The 15,956-nt window shown below is 48.1% G+C and overlaps 2 protein-coding genes across 16 annotated transcripts in view; one reads left to right on the top strand and one right to left on the bottom strand.

Annotated features, from left to right (window-relative positions):
• The window catches only part of VRK3 (VRK serine/threonine kinase 3), a 35,778-nt gene extending 34,586 nt beyond the window's left edge, over positions 1–1,192 (bottom strand). For 5 of the 13 annotated variants that reach the window (XM_019741536.3, XM_019741535.3, XM_074315550.2 and 2 more), the window contains exons 1-2: positions 1,040–1,190; positions 16–79 (exon numbers count right to left, since the gene is read on the bottom strand). The gene's annotated coding sequence lies outside the window, so the exon portion shown is untranslated. Of the gene's footprint in view, positions 1–15; positions 80–961 lie in introns of all 13 variants that reach the window. The other 8 variants (XM_088800552.1, XM_074315554.2, XM_074315551.2 and 5 more) reach the window with 4 other exon arrangements.
• Positions 1,193–1,359: 167 nt separating this feature from the next.
• On the top strand, positions 1,360–15,956 carry ZNF473 (zinc finger protein 473). 3 transcript variants are annotated; one of them, XM_088800477.1, is made up of 6 exons: positions 1,360–1,823; positions 3,922–4,091; positions 5,423–5,627; positions 7,729–7,846; positions 10,319–10,408; positions 11,692–15,956. In XM_088800477.1, the coding sequence occupies exons 3-6, from the start codon at positions 5,619–5,621 to the stop codon at positions 14,088–14,090; spliced, it is 2,616 nt and encodes an 871-aa protein (XP_088656603.1). In that variant the 5' UTR covers positions 1,360–1,823; positions 3,922–4,091; positions 5,423–5,618; the 3' UTR covers positions 14,091–15,956. The 3 variants fall into 3 exon arrangements, with proteins under 3 accessions (XP_088656603.1, XP_019597089.3, XP_019597090.3); XM_019741530.3 differs by lacking the exon at positions 3,922–4,091; XM_019741531.3 differs by lacking the exon at positions 3,922–4,091 and having other exon boundaries at positions 1,360–1,919.

The following is a 15,956-nucleotide window of genomic DNA, read 5'->3' as shown; positions in this document are numbered from 1 at the left end:
GGCATGTGTCTGTACCTTTATGGGGTCACGGTCTGGCACTCAAGATTCACTGGGCTAGAAACTCCATCTTAACAGTGTCCTGTAAGTGAATAAACATGGAGAGGCTGTCTCAGGCTCACTTCTCATGTAAGTAAAAGACAATGGTTAATGTTTATTGAGCACTGGCTATGTAGCCATCATGTGCTAATTTCATTCATTTATTCAATGATTATTTACTGCACCCCTAATAGGTGCCAACCACTGGGGATACAGCAACAAAGGAAACAAACAAAGCTCTTCATCTGATAAAGCTCAAATTCAGGGGTGGGGCAAGACTAGATAATAAACAAATGAGCAAGTCGCTATTTAATAGGTTAGAGATAGTGCTATAGTAAGTGCTCAATAATTATGGGTGGAAGAAAGAGGGGAGTCACAGTGCTGAAGTCACTTGTCCAAGGTCACAAGGTTTGTTCAGGACTAAAACCCAAGGCTCCAACACTTAGGCTAGTCTTTATGATTCATTCATCCACTTTATTTACTCAACAAATATTTACTGAATATCTGCTACGTGTTAAGTATTTTGTCTTTCCTGGAAGTTCTAAGACATAGCACAATAAAAGAGCTAAAGGCTAGTCTCCATCTCAGGGCAGGAGGGTCAGTTGTTTAGGAGACCATGACCCGCCTCCTACGCGCCCTAAGGAGAAACCAGTGATGACGTAGAGCTAAGGCGGGGCGTCTGTTAAATTCCCCGTTAGCTCCGCCTGTCTCAGGCGTAGCCACGCCCACCACCAAAAGCCAAAAGTGGCTTGGGACCGCAAGGACAGGCCAACTACCTCCGCGACCAGAAGCTCCTCTCCTGCCAACCCCCGGCCCGGGGGGCTCCGCCTCCCACAAAGGGTTGTGATGACGTCACAGGCACCACGACCGGACTGAGGATAGTGTATCAGGAGGCCGTCCCATGCTAAACCTCGCTTTCCCCTACCTCTGGATTTGGTAATTGGGGTGGAGTCCAAGTATGCGCCGCCAGACCCTCGGATCCACCCGCCGGGGTAGGACTCACCTCAGTTGCCACGAAGAAACTTCCGCTGAGGCGGAAGGCGCTGCGCGCGCATCCTCCGCCCTGAGGCGGGCCTGCCCCGGCGCAGGCGCTGCCAACCTCCCGACTGCCCCTGGGATGTGTCTATTGGAACTAACTCCATTTCCCAGACGCCTCCGCGGCAGGCCAGACCTCTGACTCGAAGCTGGGGGAGGGGTCATTTCCTCATGGCCCACCCCCATCCCGCCCCCTTTGGCACGCTGGTTCTACTGCGCATGTGCCAATATGGAGCCAATCGTAAGGAGGAATGAACTATTAAGCAGAAGTCATATTGTTTCTCTAGCCTCAACTATGTCCGTTATTTCCACGCGTATTCTCAGGAATACGATTTCCTCCTCCACGCATTTCTACAGTTCTCTGGTTGTCTCTCTGAGAAATGGAAAGGCTTCCCCATCATCCAGAATAGGCAGGAAAGGATGATTATGTTATTCTTCAACATGGGAAAACCTGGACTACAATACCCAATTGCTTCCCGGTCCCGATTCTGTTTCTACTCTGGTTCCCGGAGTGCTCAGCAGGACCTTTAAGGACGAGGAAGAGGGTGGAGACAGGAACACAGCGAAGGCGGCCGCACAGCCCTCTGGGAAACGGAGTCCTGGCGTTGGGGCGGAGGGTTCTGCGTAGGGAGCTTCTGAGATTCACGCGGCACCGGAAGTGGCTGCGAGGAGGCGCCCGTGAGAGGAACAGGGTCTCCCGCTTTCCCGGAGTTGGGGTCGCGTCTGTTAATTCGGCGGACAGCAATCTCAAGGTGAGGAGACGCCGGTGTTGGGACCGCTGAGGACTCTGGAGGCTTGGGGGCTCGATTCTTCCTGAGGGGTAACAGAATGCTCCTGGGGCGACTACGGTAAGGGGCGCGTCCCCTTGGGCGGTGGGTCTAGGTGGACTCTTGAACCCTTGTTCACAACCTGTTACAGGCCAGGCTCTTGTTAAAGTGGTTTCCAATCGTCATTGGCAGCCTTGAGAGGAACGATTCTATTTTATTTTGGGGTGAGGAAACCGAGGCAGAAAGGGGGGAGGGGTGGATTACCTGAAGTCGTTGGCAGAGCTGGGCAGGATCTTGAGGGATGAATGAATTGGAGTTCTTCAGAAGGTCAAAAGATTGAACATTTATTTAAATACTTTCAGTGTGCCACGAGCCGTACTGTCCTCGCATTTTTCTCCTGTAACCTCCCCAGCAGCAGTGAGAGCTCAGTGTAGCTCCCAGGTCTTACCGGATACTCTTAGCACCAGGATCACCTCGGCAATCAGACTTTAGGAAGTTAGTAGGGTGCATATTTCATAATTGGGCAACACCCCCAGCGGGATCTGGGGCAATTCTTGGAAAATGAATGTTTCTGCCGGGAAAGGGGTGAATAATCACGCCTGTGTCACTTAGGTTTAAGTTTTGCTGCCAGTTTATGAATAAAGTTCTGGTTTCCAGAGTTTTGGGTTTTTAGAATTACAGATAAGGGACTGTGGGTCTGTTGTATTTGCCCCATTTTGTACATACGGAGAGGGTGAATGATTTGGCCATCATCCCATACTAGGAAGAGGCAAGACACCAGGGCCCAAGGTTTTTCAGCCCCATAATTGTTTGGCTCAAGTCACTCTTACAGGCTGGGTGACCTTGAGCAGCACATCAGCGTTCCGTTTCTTCCCTCCCAGGGCTGAGAGTGTATGAGATATGGACAGAACGTGATTTGGAAACTAGACAGAGATCTCAAACTCAGATGTCTATGAGGGCCAGGCAGATAAAGGAGAGAACCCACATGGGTGAGGGCTGTGGGGTGTCAGGGAGCACTTGCCCCATCTAAGGGGGATGGTAGCTTTAAATGAACTCCAACTAATTAGCTCCACAGGAATGCAGACCCAGTGTGGCCAAACCATAGGATATTTCAGAAGCTGGAAATCGAATTTTTAGGTGATATTTCCCAGTTTTCAAGTGTGGAACTACTTAAAATAATTTTCTTTCAAAACTTCCTATCTGCCAACGTTGTAGGACAAATAAAACATCTGTGCACTGAATTATATTCGCAAGCCAAGGCTTACCTCTGTCACGTGAGGAAAATCATTGTGAGTAAACGTTAGCACTTTCTGGTATACCACATTGCCTTATCTGCAATCACAAAATCTAGAAAACTCTGAAGACCATTTCTTTCATAAATTTGGTACCAAAACCTGACCAGAACTGCAGTGATTTATAACCTTTAATCATCCTACCTCGAGTGAATATTTATACCCGTCACTCTAGAAATACTGAAGTGTTCAATAACAAAATGCTGCCTTTTCCACACTGTACTGGGATGTTAATGACATATATTGTATAAATGTATATATCACCTTTTTAAAATCTGAAAATTTCAAAGCACATTTGGCCCCAGAGGCTTAAGAATTGTGGACCTGTGTCATTAAGTCATCCTGCTGCTTTGTGATATGGCGTATTTTCAATGCTGTAAAAGAAAGAGGAGGAGCACACTACAGAGGGATTAATTTATTTAGCAATATGCAATAGCAAAAGACAAAAGCACTTAAAAGAATGTGCTAGTGACAGAAAGTAAAGGTGGTTAAGACTGAACTATATGCATTGATAACAATGTCACGTCAAAGGAGTATACATACAAGTTTAAGAGATCCTAACATATGTATACTATTGATCAAAAATCACTTGGCTAAATACACAAATAACATCAGTAAGGAGTATTCAAAAGCAGTAATAAGCTCTATAGGCTAGCAACGAGTATAGTAGATGCCAAAAGCTCACCACACCTTAGGAAAAACAACAGTGGAAAGAACAGGAATGAAAACCTTGCGAGGTCTGCAGCTGGGAAAGCTGAGGCATCTCCCAATGTTGCCTGCTAATTCCCAAGAGTGTTGCTGCTGTTGTTTCTGTTGCTGCTGTTGTTGCTGGACTTTTGGGCGTCTCCTGATGTGTAAGCTGCAAGCTGCATACAAGTTTTCAAACTGCTAACCAGTTCTCAAGAAGGCTAACCGTGGGGAACAACACTGGAGAGGCCGGGAACCAGCCAGACCTCACCAGGTTCGTGGCTGGAAGTCAGGACATCCCCTGGTGTTGTAAGCTGCATGTTGTATACGAGTTTCCAAAATGTTAGAATGATAAAGAATCACCAATGACAAAATGACAAAATTACACTGCCAACTGAGGTCTGTCTTATATTTTTTTTCAGATGTACCTTTAGAGCCAGTCTCCTTGTTCCTGCCTTCCCCTCAGAGAATGGCCAGTTCTGGGAGGGTCTGGCAGTTACTGTGATAAAAATATTGCTTATCCAGGTGAAGGGACAGTTTATTCAGACAAACAGTACTTACTGTTCTCGCCTGGGACCATCGGCCCAAGGCCTTCCAAAGCCTGGTAACAAGCCTGTTACGTCAGTCTGATATAACTTAGTTACTTTTTCTACCTCATCTGCTGATGCAGGCAAAACACAGAAAGCAACATCGTCCCATATCTCTCCAGCAGAGAAAGAGACAAGGGAGAAATTCTCTTAACCCTAAGCTAACCAGTACCTCACATGCAGTCTGTCACGGGAGGGAACTCCACATGCAGTCTCTCATATGGGGGAACAAAAAGCTGACAGACAAAAGCTAACTACTACCTCACATGCAGTCTCTCATGTGAGGGAGCTCCACGTGCAGTCCCTCATGTGTGGGAACAATGGGACAAAAAGCTAACAGGCAAAAGCTCACATCAGCCAATGAAGGCAAATTTTCCTAACACCTTTCCCACAAATGCTCCATAGATACATGCTCCTTAGGAAATGTACAGTGACTACAAATGTGTAAAAGCCGCAGGGTATAATGTTTTGCATGTTATGGGTCATGAAAAGCTCAGTGGGCAGTGACTACAATTTTTCTTAATGAGGTAAAATAAAACCAACTAGAATAGAAAACATCCCAGTACATTCTACTTTGTAAGATGAAGTATTGTTTCATGAAGCTTTTGTTTCTGTATTTCAGTGAGCAGTCGTGAAATGTATTTTCTTCGTTACCGTGGGTCATGCTTAAAAAAAAGTTGAAGAACTCTTGCTGTTGTAGAAATAGCAACAGTTTGGAGGCCGAGTCACCTGGACTCAAGTCCCAGAGCTGATAGTCTGAAATCCCAGAAGCATCATTTCGGGGATTCAGTTAGAGACACATGTGATCTGTCAACAGATATTTAAAAACTACCTACTGTCTCCAGGCACTGTGCTGTGCTAGCACACAGCAGAGAGCGAGACAGAAGGTCCCAAATGTGTATTACTGGCTGTGATAAGTGCTAACAATTGTTGTGAAGTTGTTTGTAGGCTCTGAAACAGTGGAAATGTGGGGCCAGGGTAGTTTCAATAAACACAATTGTCGTTGTGATTCCTGTAGGTAGACTCATGTTCTGACTCATCCCACTTCTGGACATTTTGGGGGCTCATCCAGCATGGCCAGGAAACCAGCCCCAGAAGGAAGGAAGACTTTCTCCCAGTTCCCTTGTCCTTCCTGCAGCCCTGCCCGCCGGGAACGTGGAGGTGAAGGAGGGGGAACGTAAATGAGGACTCTGGCTGCTGGGCCTTAGTTGGCTATGACTGAGGTGAGTCTAGGGTCCCTCCATCCTAATGGATCATCCCCAAGGGCTGCACGGATGGCCTGGACTGTCCTAGGGTGGCCCCCAGCAGTCCTTGCTGTCCTGCTCAGGAATCATTGCTTACAGGAGAAAATCCAGGGTCCGTGGCCCTTTCCTGCATGATCCGGGTCCTGCCCCCATCCACAGCATTCTCTCCCTTTCCACACAAGTGATGTACCCATCTTGGCCTGGTGGGAAAGTGTTACACTGTACTTTGCTCAGGCTCCTCCTGCTACAATACCCTGCCCTTCATCTCTGGCTGGGAAGGCTTACACCGCCTTCAAGACCCAGCTCAGTCCCTCCACCTTCCTGACAATCAGCTCGTCCCCGCTCTGGTCTCCCATAGCACCGCCTGCTGCCTTCACTGGAACAAAGCCACTGGATGTGGTTGTCCCTGCCCTTGTCTGTCAGCCCTGCCACACTAGAGACAACTGCCGTCTGGTTGAGTCCTTCCTGTGTGCCCGGAACCATACAGGAGCTTCCCAGCAGCATCTCAGTCACTTGGCAGAGCAGCCCTATGAGATGGGGCAGGAATCAGGGCTCAGAAAGGGCATGCACCTTACTTGCCAATGGTCACCCACGGAGAAAGGTAGTAGGGCCAAGCTCAGACCCAAACTAAAGACTCAGGTTTCGTTCTTATTGAAGTGTGTCCGTGCACACGTGTGTTGATGAGGGTCTGGAAGGAATAGAGCAGACAGCCACGGGTTCACCTGGAGATGGGGTGCTGGAGGAAGGCTGTCACTTTTACTGTCAGTACTGCTCCAGTATTTGAATTTTTATTCAAAACACCTATTCACTGGGAAGTTTTAAAATTAAGAAAGATGGCATCACTGAAAGTTGAGCAAGCAGACAGGTACCCCAGGCAGTTATGCAGCCCAAAGTGGACCCAGCAACACCTATGAGGGCTCTTGGAGAAGGACGTGATGTCCCCTCAAGGTCACAAAGGCAGGACTCAACCCAGGTGTGCCCAGAGTTGTACAGAATCTAATCAGGCTGCTGCTCTCCCGACTAGTTTCCAGGAGATCAGTGGGCAGAGGAGCAGCCAAATGACAGACACCGAGAGGGCGCAGTTCGCCATGTCCAGAATGTGGCACCTACATCAGGAACAATGGATGAAAGGGTGGAGGTATACGGCTATCGGATCCCTTCTGAGGCACATCACTCCAGTAGAGGGCGTGGGCCTCCGTGGATTCTGAATCACACAAGCCAACTATAGAAACACCCAGTGTAGTCCAAATCATAGAGCGAGAAAGCAGAATGGTGGGTGACGGGCCTGGGGAGCGGGGAATGGGGAGTTAGTGTTTAATGCAGACAGTTTGAGTTTTGCAAGACAAAGAGAATTCTAGAGATGGATGGTAGTGATAGTAGCACAACAGCATGAATGTGCTTAATGCCACGGGTCTATACACTAAAAATTGGTTGAGATGGTAAATTGTATATGTATTTTACCACAATAAAAAAAAATTGGGGGAGAAAACACCATTGAGATGTCTAACAAGTCTGAATACAGACTTTGAATATGGTGTGTGTATTCAGTGATAGTAAGTGATTCTGCTGTTAATACTGAAGTATTCACAGGTGAAATCAGATGCCATCTGGGATTAACTTTGAAATATTTTAGCCCCTACAAAAAATAAATAAAAGTGGTGAAAGAGGCTTAATGAACAAAACATAAATGCTAATAGGATGGGGGTTGAAGTTGGATGATGGATACCTGGCGGTATATTGCATGTATGTTTCTACTTGGGTATGTGTTTGAAAGTTTACATAATAAAAACTTAAAATCTTGAACAAACACTGAAAAAAAGCAAAAGAAATAAATGGATTTTAGGATCAGGCAGATCTGGGTTGAATCCTGCCTTTGTGATCTTGACGGGACATCACGTCCTTCTCCAAGACTCTGTCCTTCCTACAAGTATGGGGATGCCCCGTCTCTTAGGTCTGAAGGCTCTAATGAGATGGTCTGTGCCAAAGGGCTGGCACGTTGAGGGCGGGGGCACACTGAGTGAGCCATCGTTCCCCTCCCTAACCCTCGCCCCAGAGTCACTGACAATGTGTTGTGTTTTAGCAATTCAAGGACGTGGCCATGGACTTCACCTTGCAGGACTGGGAGCATCTGGGGCTGGACCAGGGGAACGTGTTCTGGGACACGGCACTGGACAACTACCAGAACCTCTTCTTGCTGAGTGAGTCTGCACCCCGGCCCTGCTCAGGGATCGCCTGTCACCCATAGGGTAAACTCCCAGCTCCTGAACACCTCAGAATCAGCGTGATCTAGTCCACTGGCGCACAGCTGGCTGATTCTGCCCCCTAGGGGACATTGGCAATGCCTGGTGACCTTTCTGATTGTCACCACCTGGGGGGTGGGGTGCTCCTTGCATCTAGTGGGTAGAGCCCAGGGTTGCTGCCACATGTCCTAGACTCAAGAGCAGCCCCTAAACCGAGGATTAGCTGACCCCAAATGTCAGTAGTGTCAAAGTGGAGAAGCTCTGATCTGGCCCCTGCCTGCCGCTCCAGCCTCAGCAGCATTTTCCTCTTGGTCATTCTAGAGTGATTCCTCATGCTGACATTTTGGGGTCTTCACATGTCCTCTCCCCTCTGCCTGGAAGAGTCTTGTCCCTTCCTTGCCTCGGGGCTTCCCTAAGACTCAAATCGCAACCCCATTAGCACTCCCTCCTCTCTCTCCTGCTTAGCTTGTCACCGTTACCTCACTTTCTAACAGCTGCTTTTATGACCTGTCTCCTGCCAGATGGGAGCTTCCTGAGGGTATCTGTGCTGTGCACTGGTGTACCCCGCGTTTGCAACAAACAGTACCTGCTATGGGGACTCAATATAACAGTTCCTAAATTAATAAATGAATAAGTAACAGGAGATGCTGTGTCAGGAGCCAGGTCCTGTGCTGGGTGAGCTCTTAGAACTCTCTCCTTCAATCCTTTAGTCGCCCCTGAAGCAGTTTGGCTGTCCCTGTTTTGCTGGGTATTCTTAAGCAGGTTCAAAGAGGAGAAGTCATCTTCACAGCTATGCTGGGGTCCAGGACCACCTCCAGGTTTGGTGCTTTACTAGGAGGCCTTTTACTTGCGGCCTCAGCATATGGCTGTACTCACACCATGCGCCATCCCAGCGAAAGGACACAAAGCACAGTCAGCAAAGGGGAGTTGTGTGGGGTGAAGGCCAGGGGAGTCCAGTGCAGCTTCTAGAGTCCTCTCCCTGTGGAATCACGAGGATACAATTCCCCTAGGACCGAGGTATGACAACACGTGAAATATTGTCTGCCTGGGAAGTTAGCTCCTTAGAGACTGAGCACCCAGGATTTTTACTGGGTGCTGGTCACACAGTCGCCCTCTGTCTGGAGCATACCAACTTTCTAGACTCCGAGAAGGAAAGCTGGTGTTCAGCAGAATGGTTTAGGCCAGATAGGAGCTTAGGCACAGGGAGCTCCTCTTACTGGTCAGGGACTGCTGGGCACCATCCTGAAATCCAGGTTCCCAGGCGGGCCTTTCCAAGGAGAGCAGTCAGCCTGCTGTTAACGCTTTTCGCCAGGCTGGGACCGCCAACATAGAACAGTCAGCAGACGGCACAGCCGTGACTCCAGCTGGGATTGTGCGTCTCCAGGGCCACAGCACCCCAGCTCCGCTTCAGTGTCCCCCATCCCAGCTGACTCATTTCCCTTTCTCTAGCTCCTCCATTCTTTTCCAAAAACAGAAGAATTTATTCCAAAATGTGAAAAATACAAGATTACACACTGGAAACTATCAGTTGATGTAATTTTGTCACATTGGGACAGATTTTCTCCAAACTGTACTCAGTGTTAGCTACAGAAGTAGCTTAGAGGAGGTCCAATCTCAGTGTCTTTTCTATTTTTAAACTCCAGCACACAGTAAAAATGCATTTCCCTTGACTCCTGTGCACACATCTGTATGTATAAACGAAGAGTGTATTTGTTTCCTGTGACTGCTTCTACAAATGGCACGGATGTACTGGCTTAAAACCACACACATTTATTCTCTTACAGTCAGAAGTTTGAAAGGGGTCTGACTGGGCTAAAATCAAAGTGTTGGTAGGGCTGTTTCATTCTGGAGGCTTCAGGAGGAGTCTGTTTCCTTGCTCCTTTTTAGTTTCTAGAAGCTGCCTGCATTGCTTGGCTTCATCTTTAAAGCCGGCAATGGCCTTTCCTCCACCATAGCACATATCCCTGGATTATGACTCTGCTCCCTCCCTTGAGGAAGTCTGCGGAAGGCAGGATACCCTGGGTTCTGGGACCCTGACATCTTCCATCACAGGGCCTGGCTCATGAAGTTCTCGGGCAATGTGTGGTCCACAGGTGAATGAGTGAATGGTCAATGGCTGAGTAAGTACGGGCCTCTCCGTCTGGCAGACTCTGCTCATCCCTTGCGCTTTTGTACGTCCTTTGTATCCCCAGCCCCAGCTGTCACAGCTCTGATCCTGATCACCTGGATTGTGACTGTGGGTCCCTCTCTTCCACTGGACCGGGTACTCTGCAGGGCAGGTGTCCCTGGAGTTGCGCAGTGCAGCATCTGGCCCCCAGGAGTGTATGCTGGACAAAGCATCGAATAATCAGGAGAGCCAAAAGGTTCCCACTGAGCAGCTGGATGGCCCTCCATGTCCTGGTTGATGACAGTGCCGTTCTCTCCCTGCAGACCCCCCTAGATCCAATCTGACCTCCCATCCAGATGGTGGGGAAGAGCTGGAAGCCTTGGTGAGAGGAAGTCCAGAAGTGACAGGCCCTGGTGAGTGGGTGAGGAGGGGCCACCAGCATCTGGGGGAATGGTGGCGGGGTCCTGGGGTGTGGCCTGTGTGTGCCCTCTGTCCTCAGAAACTCCATCCATATCCAGTGTGTCTACCCAGCCACCAGGACCCGTGGCTTTTGGGCTTCACTCTGCCACACGCTGGCTTCTGTCCCCTCGTCCCAACAGGCATCAGGACCCTCTTTGTGCATGCCCACCTTGTCTTTGTCTACTTGAGCGTTCAGCATGTGACTGTCCTGATGCCTTTCCTCTGTCCCCTCCTGGTCCTTCCAGGCACAGCAGGGGGACCTTCCATCCCTGAAGTTGGTCTCTCCATCTTCCTGCCTTGTGCCCCCCTGAGCATCCAAGTGGACATGGTGGTCTACCTGTTTTACCTCCCTTTGTATAGGACTAGCCCTCCTTTCTGGCCCATGGAGCACAGCAGATGGTCACATCTGTTAGTAACTCAAGCCTTGGGCCTAAATGCTGCCAAGAGCATTCACTCTGCCACAGTCCCCCAGAGGGATCAGGTTAAGCAGTGAGGATTCCTGATGTGACACTGGTCAAGAGGTCCCTACTGGGAAAGCAGAGACAGGGTCCTTGCCCGGGGCACAGGAGGCTTTATTTGTGGTTCGATCATTAACACGAGGAGAAGGGCCCCTGAACCAGAGACCATGTAGTGATGGCTACACAGCTCAGTCAGCCTCCACCCCACCTGGTCAGCATGCAGCTCCATTCACCTCTCAGAAGTTCGTTAGCATGAGCCCTCTGCAGCCTTATTCAGCACACCGCTATTTTCATGTAGGTGACTAACCCAGGCATAGACTCCTGCAGGCTTGGATTTCTGTTTCTGCCACCTCAACCTATAGACTCTTCCCAAGCATGTAGAGCCACGAATTGACTAACAAGCAAATGTATCCTCCATGGTGATAGTCATATGGCATTGTTATCATTTATATCTCATTCCCCCTTGAACAGTGCACTTCTAGGAAGTAGGTCTTAGCTGATGAGGGTGATGGTGGAGAGTATCTGCCAAGAAGTCTCCCCTTCCTTGTTGAGGCCCTCCAGTTGCCCACTCCCATCTTAATGCTGCTGGTCATGGGCTCGCTGTTTCCTGTGATGCCAGTTCTACCTGGATCACCACTTTGGCCTCCTCTCCTTTGTCCCCATGATTGACAGGCTTGACTCAGGACCCATTTCCCGTTCTCCCTCCTGTCTGTGTCCTCACCCTGCAGCTCTTTTCACCCTGGGGAACAGGACACATTTGCACTTTCCTTCTCTTGCAGACATGGCTCAGGCCAAGAACTCTCCTCTGCTGCAGGATTTTTTGGGAGAAGGACTCCCCCAGGAGATTATGGAGACATTTTCCAAGGATGGCCTCTGGAACTCCAACTTGGGAGAAGCCTACATGGGTGAGAGCTGGTTAGACAGTTTGGTAGGAGATCCAGAAAGTTTTCTGAGATCTGACATTGTTACCAACATGGCAAGTTCCACAGAGTACAAGAGTCATGAACGCAAGAGGGGCCTCAGTCCTCAGTCCCTCCTCTTCACAGGAGAGGATTCTGTGATCCATGATCTTCCTGAAGAAAGCCTGATGCCAAATAAGTCTCAGGAATGTAGGAATGACCTTGGCAGCCACTCAGACCAAAGTCAGCAGGATATTGTCCAGGGAGGGGAGAAACCATATAAATGTAGTGAATGTGAGAAGCACTTCAGCCGCAGTTGCCGTCTTATCCAGCACTGGATTATTCATATGAGAGAGAAACCCACTGTGACTGAAGAGTATGAGAATAGTTTTGACCAGAGTTCGTGCTTTTTTGTGTATCCAACAACTCACACAGGCTACAAATCCTATATGTGTAACAAATGTGGGAAAATATTTAGTCAAAATATGCACCTTCTGTGGCATCAGAAAATTCACACTGGAGAGAAACTACATAAGAGTCAAGACAATGACTGTCCATCAGGTCATGGTTCACAGCCTGTAGAGCAGCAGAAAACCCACACAGGTGGTAAATCCTACAAGTGTAACGAGTGTGGCAAGAGTTTCAGCCGAACCTTTCGTCTTACTCAGCATCAGAAGACCCACACTCGGAAGCGCTATGAATGTGCCAAATGCAAGGTGACTTTCAACTTTCGCAAATACCTCCTCCAACATCAAAAAATTCATGCTGCAAAAACTACCTTTGAGTGTCAGGAATGTGGAAAGGCCTTTCAGCAGAACTCAGCACTCATCAAACACCAGTCTGTTCACACTGGAGAAACAACGTACAAGTGTGGTGAGTGTGGCAAATCCTTCAGCCATATCTTGACCCTAAAGAGCCACAAGAGGGTTCACAGCCGAGAGAAGTCTTACAAATGCAATGAATGTGGGAAAGCCTTCTACCGGAACACTCACCTTAATGAACATCAGAGGATTCACACGGGTTACAGGCCCCACAAATGTCACAAATGTGTCAAGAGCTTCAGCCGGCCCTCCCACCTGATTCGACACCAGTCCGTTCATGCCACAGAAAAGCCCTACAGCTGTGCCGAATGCAAAAAAACTTTCAGCCATCATGAACACCTTGTTCTACACCAGAAAACTCATACTGTGGAAACCCGCTACGAATGTCAAGAGTGTGGTGAACGCTTCATTTGCAACTTGACCCTAACATGCCACCAGAGCGTTCACACCCGAGAAAAACAAGGACTTGACAAGAGAGGGAAGATCTTGAATCAGAACTTAGACCAGAAAGAGCATCCAGGGATCAGCGAGAAGCACTTTAAGTGTAACAAATGCGAGAAAACCTTCAGCTGCAGCAAATACCTGACTCGGCACGAGAGGATTCACATCCGGGAGAAGCCCTTTGAATGTAACCAGTGTGGCAAAGCTTTTGGCCAAAGTACACAGCTTATTCGCCACCAGATGATCCACTCTGGAGTGAGGCCATATAAATGTGGGGCCTGTGGGAAGGCCTTCAACCGCAGCACCTCCCTCACCAAACATCAGTGCATCCACAAGAGTGAGCACCCCTTTAAGTGTAATGAATGTGGAAAGACTTTCAGCCAAAGTGCACATCTCTCAGAACATCAGTTGATGCACACTGCCGAGGAACCCTTTAAATGTAACCAGTGTGACAGAGTCTTTGTGCACAGTAACTACCTTATCCAGCACCAGAGAACTCATGCCGAAAAGAAGTCCTTTGAGTGTAAGGAATGCGGAAAGACATTTCACCACAGCTGGCACCTTTCTAAACATCAGAGAGTTCACACAGGTGAACAACCCTATAAATGTGGTGATTGTGGGAAAACCTTCAGTTTGAGTGCTCCATTCATTCGACACCGCAGAGTTCATACTGGAGAAAAGCCTTACATTTGTCAGGAATGCGGGAAAGCCTTCAGCCAAAGCTCGTGCCTTTCTGTTCACCGGAGAGTTCACACTGGGGAGAAGCCTTACATGTGTGCTGAATGTGGGAAAGCCTTTTCCCAGAAAGCAAATCTGAGGCAGCATGAGAGAATTCACACTGGGGAGAAGCCTTACATCTGTGACGTGTGTGGGAAAGCCTTTGGCCTCAATGCCCATCTCAGTCAGCACCAGAGAATTCACACCCAAGAGAAACCATATCAGTGTCAACACTGTCAGAAAGCCTTTCCCTGCTACTTAGGTCTACAACGACATCAGCAAGTTCACACTAAAAAGTAAGAAATAAAACACTACATCTGGCCACTGGGTGGCAGCAGGGTCCCCGACATCTGAGAACATCATCTGAGGCCTAAAGTTGAAACTATTACATTGTAGGCCATCCCCATATCCTCAGCAAAATAGATAAATATCTTTATTAATAAAAATTAGAAAATTTGCACACAATTTTCATTAAAACAATGAAAACCTAGTGTCCAAATTCATAGGTGGACTCGAACCAGTCTACTGAGTTAAATCCCAGCTCTGTCATCCACTACCTAAGTGATCTAAGGAGAGTCATGGAACCTCTCAGGCCTCAATGTCCTCATGCATAAAACAGGCACAATAACAGTTACCTACCTCAGAGGGCTGTTGTGAGGGTAAGTAGATGTAAAGCACTTAGAACTGAGTGCCCAGCACGTAGTAAGTACTCATCAAGCATGGGCTACACATACACATCAGCTACAACAGACATATATTCTTTTATGTTAAAAGGAAGAGAATTAGCAACCCTCTATTTACTGTACTTAATGTTCTTAACATTATACGTGGCTTTTTTAGTTTTTCTCCAAAATACCCTTGGCTTAATTCAGTTCCCCAAACCTTAATCTTTTTTTAACAAGAAGTCTAGCCTTTCCCTTCCCTCCTCTCTGCTCTGTCCTAGTATTTTCTTAACTAACCCACAGAAAGCCAAGAAGACCACGTAAACTAACATCAAATGGCTAAAACTTGCCACTCCTAACATCCCAAACCTGTGACTCAAAAGGACCCCCTCCCACATACATACACATGCCACCATTTCCCATGATCTCCTTCCCCATTTAAAGTTGTTGGTTGTATAGTATGAGACCCAGTTTGTCATGGGAGTTAACGATACTGGAAACAGCTGGATTCAGTTAGGAAAGCTGCACTGGATGTTGCCACACGGCTAATATGATCTATACAGAGTAGCTTGGTGAACATTGTGATGTATGGTAACAACTGCTGGAATGTTCCTTATTCACCGTTTGTCCAAGCTGGCCACTCACCAGGTGCTTTGCTAGGTGCCAGGATAGAAGCTTCTGAAATCCAAGGGAAATGAATGGCCCCATTTTCATAGAGGAGTGCTGTTTGTGGACAAGCGACATCTTAAAATGCCACATTCCCTCACGTCACAGCAAGTTCTGGGGTCACCAATTGTTGGAAGCCCAGTGAGGAAACAGTGCTTCCTGTTGGAGCCCTTGAATCAACCACTCACCTTGGCCAGGTCTGTTCTACAGCTTAGACTCACCTCATGGAACCACACACCCTGTTCCCTCTTGATGGCACCTCTTCAGCTCTGGGCTTTTGTGTCCCACTCACTAAGCAACTCAGTCCCCTGTTTGCTGAAGCACAAACAATCTTAGGAAGACAGGACACACACTTCACATGTCTCATATTTTTGGTGCTAAAAAAGTTTAGGAGTATGTGCCCTGTGCTCTTGGGCTTTTTAAATCTTGCACCTTGAGTTTAGCTGGTTGATTTTATGTTGAAACTAGGAACTTAATGGCTGACCATTGGGCCCACAGCACAGTGGGGAGAGTACTGGTTTTCTAATGGTTGAAAGGTTCAACTCCCTGCCCTTGGCCCCTGCCCTTGGAAATCAGTCTAGTCTGGGCAACAGGGCTGTTACATACTAAAGGGGCGTACAAAGGATCGCAGGGTGGGACAGAGGTGGGAACTCAAATTGAGAAGTGTGTTCAATGAGAATTTTGATACCAAACATACAGGTCAGAGGCTCTGTAGAAAATCAGCCACTAGATGCGGGGAGCAGTCTTTGTAATTAATGACCTGTGTCACTGTGGGCCAGTGTAGAAACACCCTTCATGTATGTATGTTGGTTCTCTGATTAAAGTTTTGAGTCTAAAA

The sequence above is a fragment of the Rhinolophus sinicus genome, chromosome 8 (genome assembly GCF_057876585.1).
Source record: "Rhinolophus sinicus isolate RSI-liver-muscle chromosome 8, RSI-T2T, whole genome shotgun sequence".
NCBI lineage: Eukaryota > Metazoa > Chordata > Mammalia > Chiroptera > Rhinolophidae > Rhinolophus > Rhinolophus sinicus.
This window is presented reverse-complemented; position numbering and strand designations above follow the sequence as displayed.